The sequence below is a fragment of the Macrobrachium rosenbergii genome, chromosome 3, assembly GCF_040412425.1.
Source record: "Macrobrachium rosenbergii isolate ZJJX-2024 chromosome 3, ASM4041242v1, whole genome shotgun sequence".
Lineage (NCBI taxonomy): Eukaryota > Metazoa > Arthropoda > Malacostraca > Decapoda > Palaemonidae > Macrobrachium > Macrobrachium rosenbergii.
The window spans coordinates 77,040,189-77,059,450 of NC_089743.1; the positions used below are offsets into that span (position 1 = coordinate 77,040,189).

Genomic DNA, 19,262 nt, shown 5'->3' on the forward strand with positions numbered 1-19,262 from the left:
CCCGTCAGAACCGGGGACGCCTGTATGTATACAGTAAACACCCGTATTTATGCGTTCTCACGCATTGGTGGTTTCTCTGTGGAACATATCTACCCATTATTTATGGAAAATTGGCCGTGCTGCAACATTTTTTCACAGAGAAATATTCACTAATTAATGTATTTTCATAAAACTTTCATGAATAAATGCATTTTTTGTGATAAAACTATTAAAATACTCAGGTATAAGCATTCTCGCAAGGTTTTTCATGTGTTTAAACTATCCAAAATGGGCAGTTCTAAGTGTTTCTGAGGGTTTTAAGTATCTGCAGATTTTTGTTATTCGCTGGGAGGGGGTTACGCATCCCTGTGCATGTCAAGTTTACTGTACAGTATATATGTATATACATATATATACATACTGTATACATATACATACATATATATATATATACAGTATATATATAATTATGTATACAAAGATTACATATATATATATATATATATATATATATATATATATATATATATATATATATATATATATATATATATATATATATATATATATATATATATATATATATATATATATATATATATATATATATTATACAGTAATACTTCAATCTTACGATTCGAAAGTTGCATGAATTCACACACACAAGAACTTTTCACTGGAACCTAACTTAATGGGCATGTGATTTTTTCACACAATAATTCTCTAAACCCTGCAGAAGTGGGTGTTTAATTTTGAAGTAAGTAATTTACAAGCTTTTATGTAAAATGTGTAAAAATCATTTCATTCTTTATGTGTAAAATCTGAAGAAAAATGCATTTCATGCTTTTTATGTGTAAAATCTGTATGAAAAATGCATTTCATGTTTTAATGTTGCAAAATTTATGAAAAATGCATTTTCATGCTTTCATGTAAAATCTCTATGAAAAATGCATTTCATGCTTTCCTGTGTAAAATCTGTATCGAAAATGTATTATTTTTATTTTTGTACATGCATAAATATGATGCAAAGGTAATTTCAGCTCATTCATAGTGTACTTTACAAAGATGTGATACCCATTTTGCAAAGTTACTGCACTTTCAAAGATGATACCCTGCAGAAAAATGCTTGTTTAATGTTTGGAAGTAAATTTAAAAGTTTTCATGCTTTTAACTGTAAAATCGATATGGAAATTTATATTTATATTTCTGTACATAAATATCATACAAGTATAATGTCCATTGCAAAAGTCTTTGTCACAAGGACTTTACATGACCTTTGAGATGAGGTTGTTTGTTAAATGAATTCGTTAATGTATATCAGAGATGTAACTAAGAGTTGTATAAGTGTCATTCTTTGAAAAATACTTGTTCACTTAGAGAAAAGTGCTGGTGCAATTTATGTGCATGTAGTACAACACTTCAGTTGGTACTTTACAAGATGTGATACCCTTAGAAACTGCATTTTTCAAAGATGATACCCCTGTAGAAATGTGTTTAATTTTTTAAGTTTAAGTGTTTTTTGGTGTAAAATCAGAATGGAAAATTTGTATTTATACATTTGCTTTATAACACATACAAAAGCAGTACAGTTACTTTTTATTACAGTATCTCTCTATATTCGTAGTTAGGCTCAAACATACTTTACAACTTATTATTTCTCTGTGTATCATTACCTGTACAGTGCGTCAATTTTAAATTGATTGAATTTACCTGTACTGTACTACGTTCTCGAACATTATGTACATGTTTTCGATATTTTATGGAATTGTACTTTTGTTATGATTGTGACACATGACGTTTTGCTAGTGACGAAAGAAACGGCTTTTACTCTAGTGACAAAGAAAACGTATCCCATGAATTAGGGATAACATTAGTATACATAATGCATCTACTGTAACAAGTTTATTGAAACTGTAATACTCAGGACTATGTCACAACCATTTACTGTATTCCCTTTTTAAAAAAGGGTAATAAGCTAAATTTTTAAATAAATTACACTAACTTTAGTTCATTTAAAAGTTAAAGCTAATACTTTGGGACATGATTAGGTCATATTTATGCTTGGAACTTTTGGAAATAAACATTTATTAGCATTTTAAAAGACCATGGCAAACTTACGCAGAAAATTCACCTTGCAAGGGGCTCGAACCTAACCTCGCGTGACTTCGAGGTATGACTGTATATATATATATATATATATATATATATATATATATATATACTGTATATACTTATGTACGTACATACATACATACAGGCAGTCCCCGGTTATTGGTGGAGGTTCTGTTCTGATGGCATCATCATAAATGAAAATCGCCAATTTATAGTTATTGGCACGTCTGTTGGGGATGTATTGGCGCCAATACCCAATTATTGACACCGATAAGCGGAAATTGGTGATTTTCGCCACTACACAAGCACTGTAAAACCGTATCACCGATAACTGGGGACTGTCTGTATATATAATATAAACATATATATATATATGTACTGTACACACACACACACACATATAACAGTACAGTAGTCCCCGGTGATTGGCGGGGTTCCATTCCCAACGGCGCAACAATAACTGAAAATCAGCAATAACAGCGGATATCATCACCAATAACCGGGGATCAGTGCCATTGTTAAGTAGGGATCGGCGAAGCCGAAAACTGCGGTATCACTGTTGCTACAAAAGCACCGAAAAACCAGATCACCGATAACTGCCTGTGTGTGTGTGTGTGTGTGTGTGTGTGTGTGTGTGTGTGTGTGTGTGTGTAGGCAATCCCAGGTTTACAGCTGTCTCGGTTTGTCTTTAAGAGTTGGTCATATGATCCACACTTCTCACAAGATCCACACTTCCCACAATATCCAACCCCGTCTTTGGTAGGGGTGTAATTAGGGAAGGAATTGGAAGGACTTTGACAGTGAAGAAGAGGTAGGCTAACACTTGCAAGGTACCTCTATCAATCACCTCCCAACAGCAGTAAATGTCTACCTAACAACACTGCTGAAATCGAAAGGAATATTAATAAAAATAAATATTGTGATTCCTCTAAAATTAAAAAAACTGGAGGGAATAAAGAACTAAAACTTCATATCTTCCACAAACACTCTTGAAAACAAAAAATTTTTACATGAACACAAGTTCAACTTAGCAGTCAGGAAAAGCACACTGATACATCCTCGCAAGATGGTCGCCAAAGAAAATGTGATTTGTGACAATAGGTGAGCGAAGAGTATTCCCCTACTCACTCCCCTCAACCACCAGTTAATTACCTTGTTGTCAAGGTCAATGGCCATCCCAGCTTACACCAAAGGATACTCCTATATAAAGGCAATGGTTTGTATTTCCAAGGGAAATCACATTTAAATGATAATCCAAATAAATTTCACTCCAATGCTCAAAAATACATGTTGAATGACAATGCACAAAACAAATCAATCACTAGCTGTAATAAAAATATAATCTTTGACCACATACATCACAATACAGTGTTTAAATATTAAAGACATAATGTGTAACAGACATTCTACCACATTCTCATCTCTTAAATATGAATCACGTTATTGATTTCAGAAATAAATCACCTAGGATGTGTATCAGATACAAGGTTTCCAGATTTCTGCTTACCTTATATGGGTAATACCCTGAGGGCTGACAGATACTGTAGCAGTTGAGTCGCATGTTGTAAGTGCAGTCAGTACAGTTCTTGGGTTTATATTTGGACTAAGAGGTAGCAGTGTAACTAGAAACGGGGGATTATTAGAGGTGCCAAGAGATCTCTTTCGGGCAACTGTTTGCTCTCTCTTGAACTTTCGCAACTGCTTATTCTGATTACGCCTTTCTTCTTTGCTCAACTTCCTGCTGGGCTTCTTACTTAAAACCTTAACACTTACACGACCTGCAAATATTTAAGTTTACAATAAAATATATATACAAATTAATAATAGTGTAGGTCAATCTCTCACTGACAAATTAGAATGTCAAAAATAAAAGAAACATAAAAGACAACTCATGGGCAGAACAAAAAGAGAATTCCTAGTTTCCTTTGTCTAATAACAAAAAAATGTTAATTAACTACATGAAAGCAAAGTGGCCTTAATCAAAACTTTGGTGTGAAATGTAAGTTAATGTGATCCTACAGGTGTAAAATGCAAGCTTTAATGAGATCCTATACCTTACAATTCCAAGCAGCATCACAGAGAAAGGGGACAGAGGAGTGTGTAGAGAACTCATTTTATATATCTAATGCCATAAAGGGGAAGGATCACAGAAAAATATTTATGGTCGTATTGAACACCCATTTCCAGGGCTATAAACAGAATAAGGAGCAACTTCTTAAACTAGTGAGGCAATGGTTACTGTATTGACTGGCATATGAGATGTAACCCTGTTTTACATACAAAAAAATTTTGGGATGAAGTATTTTTGTTTATTTCATCAAAGTTTTATTGAATAGCATTTCATTGCTTTTTCAGGAAATATCTCATAAAATCTATAACAATCTTTTTAACTATACAATATTTTTGATAATATAGTGGTAGTTCCTAACCTTAATGCCTAAGCTTTCCTAAGCTGACAGAGCATAACCTATCACCAGATAAACCAACTATAGTCGAGCCACCGAGAGCAGTCAGAGGGAGGGTTAAGCCGTGATGCCAAACATAATTTCCTCATTATTCAAAAAATAAATAAATAAATAAATAAATAAAAAAATAAATTAAAAAAATAGACTTCCTTGAGATTCTTTAGGGAAGATTCTATTTCGATAAGCATCTCTAATTATAACCAAAGGCAATGTCAAAACTTTATAACAGTCGACCTCTGATATTCACGGGGGTTAGGGACCACAACCACCTGCGATAAGCTGAAACACTATTTTAGTACAGTAGCTCAAACACCAAATATACCTTAAACTAAAATGCTTATAACTGCCTATTTTAATAACTCAAACACCAAATATACCTTAAACTATCATCCTACACCAACTATATCTTAAACTATCATCCTACACCAAATATACCTTAAACTATCATCCTAATACACTTTGATATCATTTCAAAGTCATCCTACAACATTACCCTTAAAAATATGTGGCTTACAGCTACATGTGAAAAATAATCAAGTTCCCCTTACTGTAAAAACCCCCCCGCATTCGTGGGGGATGAGTACCCCCCCCCCTGTGAATAGCTAAAACCTGCAAATACTGAGAACCCTTCTAAAAACACTTAGAACTGCCTATTTTGATAGTTCAGACACACAAAAAACAAAGTAAAAATGCTTATACAGGTATTATCCTACTTACGATGGGGTTAGGTTCCAAAAAAAAAACCATCGTTTGTTGGAAAAAACGTAAGAAATACCAAAACATATCTTGAACATAGCCTAGCCTACACTAGAGTATTCAGTACCATGTATACATATATGGTAGCCTAGCCTACACTATAAAGTATACTCTATACATACACAGTATAGTAATTAATATCAGCTAATCCTGGAGGTTCATGCAAAGTGACTTATGATAATTCAGTGAAGAGAGAAATTGAATAACAAGAATTAGCTTAGCCTGCACTATGGTACATTGTATACATATACAGTAGCGTAGCCTACATTATACTGTACTCTATATTCTCATATAGTATTATACAAACATCAACATAACTAATATGCATCTTTTAAAATGTTATGCCTTAATTCACTGTATCCAATAATATTGTATATATATATTCTTATATTGCTTTTGTATTATAAATTGCGGTCATAGCGATCAATGTTTTGGTTTGGAAATTGTTTATGTGGTGTTTATTTTGCCATATTTAATTCGGTTCAGAGCACTTGTCTTGCTTCTAATTAGCATAAATGAATCTCTAGATACTTTATTTATATGGGAAAAGGTTATTTTTCGTTATACGAAGTGTTTTTAAGTCGAAATATAACTAAAATACATCTCGTTTTGAAATTAATTTATCTATTTTTCCGTTAATTGATGATGATGGCCGTTTGGGGACATTTGTTTTGTGTAAAAAAAATTCAAGATTCCGTTCGCTTTTTTCACTTGATTTCATCATAGTACGAGCTTTACATATTTATCGTTTATCGGCATAAAAATAACAGTAATGTGTTCTATCATGCCCAGTAGTTTTGATTAAAATACTTTCTCTCCAATTTCAATTACGATTGAGTTTCATCCATGTCGCCAATGCATGATAATTTACAGTACTGTATAGTCATTAGCAGCTTGAACATTGTTTTCTCAGCTTCAGCTACAACTTGCAGCTTAAATTTAGCAGTATATTTCCTTGATGATCTTTTATCCATACCGAACAAGGGTATAATGTAAAAATACAGTGAACCCCTGTGTTTACTGGGGATCCCCACACATCCCCCGGCTTAATAGGTCAAATCATGAATGCTTAAACCCCTCTAAAACACTTAGAACTGCCCATTTTGGATAGCTTAAACCACGAAAAACCTGTAAAAATGCTTATACCTGAGTATTTTAATAGTTTTTAAAAAAAAAGTGCATTTTATTCATGAACATTATATGAAAACACAGTAATTAGTGAATATTTCTCAGTGAAAATACCGTGAAATGGGCTTAATTTTCCGCGAATGATGGCTAGATATGTTCTGACAGAGAAACCAGCGAATCATGATTCTCGCGAACCATGAGAACGCTTAATAATGGGGTTTACTGTATATCATTCCAATTCTACTCTGTCATTTGTGTTATAAGCTACGGTAATTGTTTATTATCGTCACGATGGTTGGAAATACCAGGTAAACGGCTGTTGTTATCGATCTTCAGTTATGCTAAAACAACAGTTTCTCAGTTGGTTGTTTATATTGCACGATTTCATGCCAAGAGTATAACGTTACTAACAATACTTGTATCATTTTCTTTTACTTTTTTAATTAGAAGATGGGATACAGAGATGGCGGAAAAGTTGTCTACAGTGAACCCCCTGTATTCGTGGGGGTGCGTACTGCAAAGCCGCCCCCCCTGCGAATAGGTAAAATCCGCGAATGCTTAAAACCCCTCTAAAAACACTTAGAACTGCACATTTTATAGTTTAAACACAAGAAAAACCCTGTAAAAATGCTTATACCTGAGTATTTTTGTGATAAAACTATCACAAAAAGCACATTTATTCATGGAAATTATATGAAAATACAGTAATTAGTGAATATTTCTCAGTGAAAAATACCATGAATGGGCGAATTTTCTGCGAATAATGGGTAGATGTGTTTCACAGAGAAACCTGCAAATGCGTGAGTCCGCGAATCGTGAGAACACAAATACAGGGGGTTTACTGTATTGTAATTTGGTCTCTCTCAATGCCTGATTATGCTGCTGCCTGTGCCTGCGTGAACTTTACAAATATTTTATAAATATTATTGTCTACTGGCATTAATTGCTTACCCCACTGCAAAATCGAATTATTGTAAGGTGAATTATCATAACTCAAGCATTACCTGAGTATTTTAATAGTTTCATCACAAAAAGGAGACAAAAATACAGTAATTAGTGAATATTTCTCAGTGAAAAATATCATGAATGGGCAAATTTTCTGTGAATAATGGGTAGATACATTCCACAGAGAAATCCGTGAATACGTGAGTCCGTGAATCGTGAGACCACGAATACGGGGGGTTTACTGTATATTCAGGCACAACCATTTTCTCTCATACAATATTCAAGCCATCCCATTTTCTTTTTACAGTAGAAAAGGGAAACAGTGGGAATTCACAAGCAGAGTTAAGTACTGTACCTGAATATTTAAATATGCATAAAAAAAATTATAAATGCAATCAACAGTGATAAAATATTCTCTTGTGTACTGTGGTGTGTGTTAGGATAGGATAGAGTGAGGGTTCGATTACAAATCGATTTAAACCCCTAAGGGTCCTCCGGAAGGAAGATAAGGTTTGGAAGGGGGTTAAATGGGGGTGAAAAGAAGATATAAGGGGAAGGAAAAAAGAATGGGACAGTCCCATTTGTCATTTAGTTATCATACTTAGAATCAACTAAAGACGACTGATCCGTAAAAGTACCCCTCTTCCTTAACCCCAAGAGGAGAGGGAGCCGCTGAAGCTCTAATATACAGGGCTGAAGCAAGAAAGCCTTGCTCTGCTGAGTTGGTGCCAAGAAACAGGATGAGCAACAAAGACCGCGAAGAGAGCCCTCCGAAGAGCTGGTCCTAAAAGAAGGTTGAGAAGGGCATGAAGAAGGCTTAGAAGAAAATGGGGATAAACGGAAAATTCCGTAGCAGCGAAAAGGCCATAGATTTCAAAGAAAATAGACTGGTTCTTGTTCCCCACCCTGCCCTGATAATCTCTGATAGACATCAAATCAGAAAATTCTTGCACATGATCATGAATACTGGAAAACTCGATCGCCAGAATTACCACCATCGCAAGACGAAAGAAATTTTAAACCCTTGAGGAAAAGGAACCTTCAAGAAGGAATATTCAAGGAAAAACAAAAATTCAGAACCAGATACATCAGAAACCAAATCTGAACGACCCTCCACGGATCTGGACACCTTTGTTGCACAGAGCACGAAGCAGAAAATAAAACCGACGATTGATCTAAATGAGAGACCTAAACATTAGCGACCCCAACTAAACCTGAACCCAAAGAAGACCACGTTCAACTACTTTTCCTGAATACTTCCTAAATTAGAATTCCTACTCTTCTGAGTGATTCCTAATTCTAAATCCACCTTAGACCTTACGCTTTTAGAGGGAAGGGGGCAATCTGCTGCCAACACTGCCTGCTCCGTGCCGGGGGAGGCCGGCAGATCCTACCTTCAAGGTTTGCAGTTCTCCATGACCCCCGGCACCTGTTAGGGCTGGTTCTGGAACAGGCAGGGGGGACTGAAAGAGAACGATTAGTATCTACACCACTATTACTACTATCCTTACCTCATTTCCGTTAATTTAGTCTTACAGCTAGAAAAATAGACTAGACATACTTAGCTAGTAACTTGTCCTCTAACTTTTTGAATAATCCTTCCATCTGATCTAACGACCAAGACTCGCTGCTTATCTGACTGATACTACATTGTATCTTCCTACATAAAATACAAACAGAATGTCGATCGTGTTTGAGGGTACTCATCCTACGCTTGCAGGACGTGTAGGGCCAATAAGCGTCAGCATCTCCAGCAGAAGAAGGTTCTGTCGTCGAAGATGTAAACAAAGTGGAAGCATTGGTGCTAGCAGACGGCGACGTCTTCTTGTTTGACTCATCCAAACAAGTCCAAAGTACCGATCCCAAAGTCAAAATCGGGAGAGAAGTTGCAAATCCTATCAATAGTGTATCCATCCAGGAGAAAATGCATTGAAAATAGTCCAAATTGTGATCTGATGTCCAAATTCTTAAATGGGGGTCGGGCTAAGTGACCAAAGTTCGCCTGATGTGGGACACACCCACACAGCATGGTGAACAAAAAGCAATTGAGGATCTCGGCCTCACTCGGCCAGGACTTGCAGCAGTGTTGCCAACGGCACTTCAGGTAACTCATTTGACAAGATTTTCCTGTAAGCATTGATAACGCTTATAGTTAATTACCCACTAAAAGCTATGGGGATGTAGTTTGGGCTGGTAGGTGACCAGGGCTAATTCAGGTGTTCAGGGAGTGTATTGCAATATGATATTTTCATAATAAAATAAATTTTTGAACATACTTACCTGGTAGTTGTATATATAGCTTAAGTCCCTGACGTCACGGCAGAATTTCAAAAACTCAGTGGCAATCGCTGATCGGTAGTCAGGTGAACCACCTGTGCCCTCTACCCAGGTACCTGGAACCATTCCAACTATTCCTCAGATCTTCCATGCCCTAGTCTCTAGAGGAGGAGGGTGGGAATTTAATTATAACAACTACTAGGTAAGTATGTTCAAAAATTTATTTTATTATGAAAATATCATTTTTAAACATCTAACTTACCTGGTAGTTATATATATAGCTGATTGACACCTTTGGTGGAGGGTCAGAGACAGCCAACATCGTTGGAATTTGCTTTAAGGGTTAATAAACCAACTTAAGGTCCTTACCTGGATTAAGGAAGCTGACTTCAATGAACTCCCTCATTTTGTCTGCTTTCCAAGAGGTCCAGCGATCCACTCAGGGGCTGAAGACCTCTAGAGCTGCCAACCGGTGTACCAACCTCTATGTGACAGACAACCTATAATACCCTTGTTCCGGGCGCCACCAAGGAACAAAAATGATCATTTGACTAAAATTGATGATTGTGGAAGACTGCATTCAATCTTCACAAACAACCATAAAATTTCAACCATTCCAAGGTAAGAACAAAGGGTATTGTTTTATGGAATTGGATTAAGGAAGCTGAGTTCAATGAACTCTGCCTCATTATGTCTGTATTCCTTAAGAGGTCCAGCGATCCACTCAGGGGCTGAAGACCTCTAGAGCTGCCAACCGTGTACCAACCTCTATGTGACAGACAACCTATAATACCCTTGTTCGGGCGTCACCAAGGAACAAAATGATCATCTGACTAAAATCAATGATTGTGGAAGACTGCGTTCAATCTTCACAAACAACCATTCCAAGGCAAGAACAAAGGGTATTATTTTATGGGATTGGATTAAGGAAGCTGACTTCAATGAACTCCCTCTCATTATGTCTGCATTCCTTAAGAGATCCAGCGATCCACCCAGGGGCTGAAAATCTCTAGGGGCTGTCAACCGTGTATAACCTCTATGTGACTAGACCTCCTCTCAATACCCTTGTTCCGGCTCTACCAAGGAACTTTCATCCCAATGATTATGAAGACTGCGTCCAGTCTTCACAAACAACCATAAAAATTCTCAATTCCAAGGTAAGAAAAAGGGTATTGGTTTATGGGATTGTAGGGGTATTCCCTCTCCCATTACTGAATTAGATGCTATAAACGGGCACAGCGTATAGCAATCTTAGCATAATGTCTTGACTTGTTTTAGATAGTGAGAGGCAAATACTAACTTGCTTCTCCAGGAGGTCGTGTCAAGATACTCTGCAGGGACCTGTTCTGTTTAAGAGCTACAGAGGTTGCTACTGCCCTGACCTCGTCGTCTTTACTTTCAGAATCTTGTAGTCTATCTCTCTACATTCCATATGTGCTTTTTTATCAACTTTCTGATAAAATAAAACAGAGCATTCTTCGACATCTATACAGAGAGCTTTTTGACTGAGCACCAAAGCCCTTCTGAATTCCTTCTTAAGTCCTTTGTCCTATCCAGGTAGAGCCTTAGAGCCCTTACCGAATAGGACTCTCTCTCTCTCCTCCCCTGTTATGTCCACGTTAGGTTCGGAATCTCGAACGTTCTGGGCTAGGGTTGTGACGTATTCATTTTTTGCAAGGAAGCCTAGTTGCAGTGAGCAGATTGCCTTGCCTTGTATAAAATCCATATTCTTGCTGAGAGCATGTATCTCACTAACTCTTTTACATGAAACTGACCAAGAAAAAGAGTTTTCATGGTGAGGTCCTTTAAAGATGTCCTCTGCAAGGGATCGAACCTACTCCCCATGAGGAACCTCAGGACCACGTCTAGGTTCCATGCTGGTGAGTTCTCTATATACAAATTTGGGTTACAGAAATATTGGAAGAGGACACATGGTTGTCCTTGCACCATCCTCTAAATACCTCCCACTTGGATTGGTATACCTAATGGTGGATAACTTCCTTGATTTATGATAGCGCCTAGCTGCCTCCTTCGAAAAACTTCTGGCTCTTGTGAGTTTTCCGATAGTCCAAAGCAGTTACTAGTAGCGCTTGTAGGTTTGGTAATATCTTTCCAAGTGGGGTTGTTTGAGTAGATCTACTCTCTGAGGTAGGCTACTCGGGATGTCCACCATCCAATCCAGTACTTCTGGCAACCAATCTCTTTGTCGCTTAGTAAGGGGCCACAAGGGTCATTCCGGTCCTCTCATGTGACACAAATTTTTTCAGTACCCTGTGTATTATCTTGAAATAGGGAAATGCATACACGTCAAGTTGGACCAGTCCACCAGGAACGCTGCGTCTATGTATATAGCCCCGGATCTGGTACTGGAGAGCAGTAAGTGTCCAACCTCTTCGTTTGCGCTGTGGCGAAGAGATCTATGCAAGGACGTCCCCAAAGTCCTGATGTAGCGCGTTCATTCTTTTGAGAGGACTTTATTTCCCTTCTCAGAATGTCCGCCCTCACATTTTTTTCTCCCTTGGATAAAGTGGGTTACTAGTTTACATTCTCCTCCTTTGCCCAAAGAAGAGATTCTCTTATTGTCTCGTATAGAGACCTGGGAGTGAGTGCCCCCTTGTTTGCTGATGTAGGCCAACGCTGCCGTGTTGTCGGTGTTGACCTGCACCTCTTGTTCCCCACTGTGTTCGAACTCCTGAGAGCTAGAAGGATTGCAGTTAGTTCCTTCTAATTGATGTTTAACTTCTCCTGCTCTCTGGTCCAGGAGCCCGAGACTTTTTATTTCCCTCGTGTTGCTCCTCATACTGAGTCCGACGCTACCGGATAACAACACTAGGTCTGGGTTCCTCTAATATAGAGAAGGACCTCCTGGAGCTTGACGGGGGCGTTCCACCACTACAAATACGGTCTTATTGGTTCCGGAATGGGGATGCACTTGGTCTCCAGTTCTATTTCCTTTGTCCCAGTTCCGATTTAGATGAAACTGTAACGGGCATAAAATTAACCTCTCAAAGGAGACAAACCGTTCCAGCGAGGAAAGGGTTCCCAGCAGACTCATCCATTCCTTTGCAAACATGACTGTCTCTTTATAAAGTTCTGAAATTTTCTTGAGGCTTGTCCTGTCTTTGCAGTAAACGGAAAACCCCAAAATCCTGACTCTGAATCTTCATCCTAAGGCATAGAACCTCTTGGGATGGGATCGGCTGAGATTTCTATCTGTTTATCAGTAGACCTAATTCTGTTAGACGCTTGATGCCAGTGCATCTTGCGTCCTGAGCTAACTCCACGCCTTGGCTTCCAATATCTTGAAGCCTGACGCCCTGACGTCCAATGCCTTGACGCTGGCGCCTTGGGTTCATTGACGCTTGTCATCATGGTGTTTCACTCCTAGATGCTTGACGCCACTGCATCCAGCGTCCAGAGTTTCATTCACTACGTTCAGCGCCTTAAACTTCTAGACGCCTAGAAGCTTTAGTTGGACGTCTATTATCCTTCTTCTCTTGCCTGGTTGTCACGCTTGCAGCCGGGAAGACAAAGTCTGCTGCATATTTTATAGTAAAGCTATATGCGGGCTTCCTGCTGTTGGGGACAGGCTGGGAAGCCTCAACTCACGGCAATTATTTCCTCCTCATCGTCAATAATGGACCGTGGAGGGGTTCCGCAGACGCAGTACCAATCCGAAGGAGGAAGAGGAGGATGTAATGGAAGGCAGCACAGTGTCCGCCACGCTCTTGCAGCCCGGTATCCTGACTGAATAGAACTGTCTACGCTTGTTCTTAGTAGGAGAACTACCCTTGGGGCTGGAAGGGAAGAGCTCCGGCTGCTGCTGTGGCTACAATCTGTAGTCTATGAAGTCTTATCATGACGCCCTCAATATTGGGTAACTTGCTCTTGAGAGGTCTCGGCTCCAGAGCCAGACGTCAACCTTGTCTGTTTAGGCCAAAGAGAGAGACCAAACTGAAAACCTTTCCCGTGGACGAACTTCAGAAAATTCTGGAGATCGGGCATGGGGATCGTGAAAACACGCATCCTGGAGGTCCAGTGAGGCCATCCAGTCATGCTGTCTGACTGCTGCTAGAACCGATTTTGTCGTTTCCATAGCGACCTTTGTTTATTGCACAAAAAAGTTGAGTGCAATCCGTCTAACACCGGTCTCTAACCCCCAAGCATTTGGGGATCAGGAATAACAATGTAGAATCCTGGGGAATTCGGATCCTGAACTCTCTGTCTGGTCTCCTTTTGCAACATCATAGACACTTGTTGCTGTAGGACCTTTGCCTTGGTTCTGTCGTTGCATTTGGCAGAAAGGTCGAATTGTCTTGTTACTAGAGGGGGCCTACTCAGGCTGGACAGTCTGGCTCCTACCGCAGTCTGCAGGAGAAGAAAGGCAGGTCCTCCTTCTTCCCTGTGTAGAGCCTCTTCTCGTTGTCATTCATCTACCCCGCCCTAGAGGAACCTCTATCGGAGGGTCGACCACGAAAAGCTGAGATACCTGAAACACAGGAACCTCAGCTTTACTCTTTTTAGTCATGAAAGTCGTAGGTAGGACTTTTCTTGCTGTTTTAGATATTAAATCTTACGTGGTTTTCTGGGCCAAAGATGAAAAGGCCTCTATACCAAACCTTGAGAGAAGGGGGAGAGGAAAGAGGTATAAATCAATTCTGATTTTGATTGACGTGACCCCATTAGCCAGGAAAGAGCAAAGATGGGCCCTTTTCTTCAGGAGTCCCGCTGAGAAAGGTGCAGTTGATTCGTTGGAACTATCTCCAGTCCTTTATCCATACACGACATCAGATATATGAGTTCTTCGTTGTCAGTCGTGTTGAATAATTCCATCTTCCTTCCTAAATCTCCAAATTCTTTTGAGGGGGTGGTCCAATTCTGATATCTACCAACAACTTCGTTTTCCCCATGGCCACTGACGGCAGAAGAGTCAACAAGATTCGAGAAGGTTCCTGGGAAGGGCAGGTATTTGAAGCGAACGATTCTCCAGTTTGATACTAAACGCTAGACCTTGAGCTAGTTTGGTTGGAGGAAAAACAAAGGCTGTCTTTCATTGTTTCTCCTTCGAAAGTATCCATTCTTCATCATTTAAAATGCTGCCCTCTTAGACGCCTTCACAAGAGTAAATTCTGAAGGCGAACGCGAGGAGCAGTCAGGATAAATTTCTCTGGAAAAAATTTCCGAAAATAGCTTCATAAGCCTTTTCAAGTCTGATAAAAGCTGATGGCCTTTTATATTGTCTTCTTCAGAAATCTCTACAATAGGATTCACAGGAGAATGCGAGATATTATCATTCTCTTCTTTCGATTTTCCAAGACGGAAGTAGCGACGTCTTTCAAAATATCATCTTGACGCCTGGCGCCCTGGCGTCCAGTCTCTTGACGCCTGGCGTGTTACGTCCATTTTCTTGAAGCTTAATGTCTTGGCGTCCAGCTTCGACGCCTGGCGCCCTGGCGTCTAACTTCTCGACACTTGACGTCCTGGCGTCCAGCTTCTCTACGTCTGACATCCTGGCGTCCAGCTTCTCAACGCTCGACGTCCTGGCGTCCAGCTTCTCGACGCTCGACGTCTCTTTTAGATAGAGTGGTTATAGTGGTAGGTTCCTGTTTCCTGACATTAGCAGTTATAACTTGGACAATTGATGGATGGTCTCTTCTTTGTAAATTTTTCATAGACTGTATTTTAACACACCCTCTCCTCATGCAATGAAACACCTGTCACGGCAAAGTCTGTCAACGTGATCCACCAAAGGTAGAGCCGTTAGACAGTAATGGTGACAGACTTCATAGCACTCACCTCTGAAGACAAAAATCACAGACCTTGCTGATGAAGTTTCTCTAAGAGGAGGCCATTCACCAGTCACAAGATGGAGAGGGGAAAAACCAACCCACAGGTCAGGGTGTTTACTACCTCCAAAACACCACACACTAGCTGTGACCAAGGCAACCTAACTGAAGGTCCCACCTTGGAGCAATCCCTAAAGAATGCTTGTCTGAGTGGGAAGGCACAGTGGCTACAACCCTTCCAGGGGTACAACAATCAAGCACAGGTGATCCTGCACCTCTGCTCTCCTCCTTGGCAAGTGCATGAGAAGTCTGCTTGGACTTCTTACACAAGGCTTCAACACTTCCACTTCTTTGTTTTCTGCCTCCTCCTGGGGACAAGGAGGAGGAGGAATATGAACTCAACAAAGACAACAGAGAACAGGCTAAGGAAGAACACCAGAATGCTTCTTCCCTTTCTTCTTGCAAGCCTTGATCAACTGCCACACCAAAGGGTTGATTGAAGCCAAAACCAAAGACAACAAAGTACCTATCAGAGCATTCAACAGGAAATCCCCCTCTTTAGCAGCAGATAAAGAAGCCAGTAGTTTACTGATAATAATCTGCTACCAGCAATACAGTTTGGCTTTCATAAAGGCCTTAGTAATTGTGATGCACTCTTGTCAATATCTACAGTTTTGCAGAGGGTGTAAAAGCAAGCACGGTCAGTTTAGATTTTAGAGCAGCCTTTGACTCATTTACAAGTCAGACAATTGGAAATTTGTGGAACTTTTAATTTCAATTAAATTTCTAACAGGCAGAACCAGGCAATAGCTAGTCAATTTTTTTTTTTTTTTCACTGCAAAAAAAGAACTAAAAAAATACTCAATATGCAAATCTAGCAAGCAAACGGCAGCAGGCCACTTATCCTAGTCTTTCAACAATCACACTGGGCAAACAGTCGAGCAAACAATGTTTGCACAAGCTGGCAGCTCTTGATTAATGACAGGTGAGTGAGGGGTATTCTATTCCCCTGCTCAACCCCCATCTCCACCAGTTAACTGCCTTGTTACCATGTTCAATGACCAATCCACCTTGCCCTGAAGGATACTCCTACATTAAGGTGATGGTTTGCATATCTGTAGGAATAAAAACAATTATGGTGCACAAAACCACTCAAACTCGTGGTCAACTAACCACTAGACTTTCTCATAATAACAATTTTAGGCTAACAAGTAACCTCTCAAAATTGTGGTAAAAACTATACAAACATGTTTGTGTGTGCTAGCATGCAAATCCTATTGAATGAAATAGAACATCTCTTGTGAATGTATTACCAGAGAACTGTAGCACAAATGTCCTGTCTGTATGTATACAATAATGCACTGTGTAAACACCAAAAGTGAGGGTGGTGTGACTGAGATACACAAGCTTCCAGAAAAGCAAGACAGTGAGTAAAGTGCTATTGTGTAAAAAATAAAAACCTTCAGGTCTGTGTCAATCACTAACACAATTGTATATAACAGATTCCCCCAACTCTCGTAAGGAATATAAAAGGAAATCTCTCACAATACGAGGAGGTAATACAGATTCAACTGCACATACCCAAAGGCATGAATGAGGAGTCAATGCGCATGTGCTAAGAAGCTGGGGTGAGAGTCATTGCACTTCCCCATACTAGAAAAGGTATAAAATACCACAGCTGAGCAACGAGAGGGCCATGTGTCATAAAGTAACCAAACTTTGGCATGAACATAATCCGAAGACTGAGTATGCGTCAAAACTAGCAAAGCTGGCTCAATCAAATTTACTACCTGCATACAGTAGTCAGTAGACAAGGTAAGTGCAAGGTTACACACAGGCTCTGTCCTGTGTGTTTCAAAAGAAACACGAGGAAGAGTTAACCCCTCTGCTCACACTTGCACAGTCCGAAGATCACAAATGTGCAAACAGCAGGTCATGCTGAGTCAGCAAGGTGTACCAGGTATGCAAAGGCTCTGTCCAGTATGTTTTTAAAGAAACATGGAAGGAAGTTAACCCCACTGCTCGAACATGCCCAGCCTGGAAAAGTGCAGACAGCCGGCCATGTTGGCTTGACTGTGTTCTCCAAGGGGAGGGCAGGAGGATGTGCCTTTTAACCAACCTGCAGGTGGTAGCTGGGGCATTCCTCATGTCCAGTTGAGCCAAGATGGGGTACTAAGTTCACTGAAGCCCATGTCAGCCAGGCCTAATCTTAGAAGCGAATACATGCTAATATGCATAAAAATACAATCCTCAACTATCTGCTAAGAATAAAATGCACTGAATTTAAAGGTTCAACGACCATACCAATGTATACACAATAATTACCTGCCCATTTGTATAAAATCAATAAACATTTGTACGTACCTTTGCTTGCTTTTGATAAAGCCCCTTTGGTACGATGACCAAGGACATTATGCTTCTTGTTCTGCTGCTTGAGAGCAGAAGGACGATGAACACTAGACAGGGCCATAGTTCTGATATCCTGGAAGCAGCAATAATACTAATTAGGAATTATACTACATATCAATATTCACACTCCAACACTCAGAAAAAGCTAATATAAAACACAGCATGGAACATATAATTAAAAAGAAGCAGTCAACCATATTAGAGTTTAGACTTTTCACTGTGTGGTCTGACTTAACCTACTTGATGTGATGAAATTTCATATACTGTATACAGGAAAAGGAAATGAAGTTTATTTACAAAGATGACAAAATTTCTCAAGTAATTTCCATTTCTCCTAGATATAAAAACAAGAGCCTTTATATTGGAGTATCCTTCAGCACAAGTTGGAGGCAAGTCACTGAACTTATTAACAAGGTAGTTAACTGGCAGTAACTATGGATGAGTGGGGATACTGTATACCCCTTACTCATCTGTCATCACCAAGCTCTTGTTCATTCAGCCTTGGGAGGAAAGCAGGGTAGTTGAAATAAGCACTATGATAAAAGGCTCTATTGTATACCTATGAAAAATATGAATTTTCATAATAACATTTATTATTTGGATACCTACTTACTGTTAAAGACAGCTTATATATCCTCGCCTATTAGCACGAAGATACAATATAAGCTATCTTTAACAGTAGGTAAGATTCATCCCAAATAGTATAAATTACTTTAAAAATTTGTCATTTGGTCTAACAGAAATACAAACCATCACCTTATATATACGAGACTCCCTCGTTAGGTGGGAGGTCAGCTCCTTCAATACATTGGATGCCGAAAACCAATCCAGAGATGCAATGACCCCACTCACAGAATCAAGCAAGGGGTCAAAGAGTCCAGTAACCTCTTAAGTGGACTAGTACAGGGATGTCATAGTGGTAGGGCCCCGGTAGGATACCAGTCAGAAGGCAGCTGTATCTGATTAACACAAAGTGATGGGTTCAGAGCACTATACCTCTACCAGCACCACTTGCCGTTGTTAAAGGGAAGAGTGGAGGGAGATGCAATTTAAAAAGGCTCTAAGACTGGAAGTTCACTGTGTAGTTACATGTACCATAGCCTGATCCAGCAAGTACTCAAGCCTTGACTGTTGCTCCTCCAGGGAAGAAAAAAAAAAAAAAAAAAAAAGGGTACAGTATTAGGGAGAGACCAGCCTCTCTCCATTTACATCCCAGCTTTATGGAAATATAAGTACTGTACTTGGACATGATACTCTTCTGTCAAAATGAAGCTCAATGCCTAAACAACTTGTTTCCAAGGACTTATGGATTATGTCACTCAGACAGGTTGAGGTGAAGGCTGTCTGACATCACCAGACACCAGCCCTTATTACTTGAAAACCAGAAAGTTCTTCCAAAGGGCCT

General features: G+C 39.5%; 1 protein-coding gene across 2 annotated transcripts in view; it reads right to left on the reverse strand.

Moving 5' to 3' along the window:
• The window catches only part of Tsr1 (Tsr1 ribosome assembly factor), a 96,841-nt gene extending 77,820 nt beyond the window's left edge, over positions 1-19,021 (reverse strand). For both annotated transcript variants that reach the window (XM_067082834.1, XM_067082830.1), the window contains exons 1-2: positions 17,813-19,021; positions 3,599-3,869 (exon numbers count right to left, since the gene is read on the reverse strand). In XM_067082834.1, coding sequence (XP_066938935.1) covers positions 3,599-3,869; positions 17,813-17,918 — 377 coding nt within the window. In that variant the 5' untranslated portion in view covers positions 17,919-19,021. The remainder of the gene's footprint in view (positions 1-3,598; positions 3,870-17,812) is intronic.
• Positions 19,022-19,262: the final 241 nt, after the last annotated feature.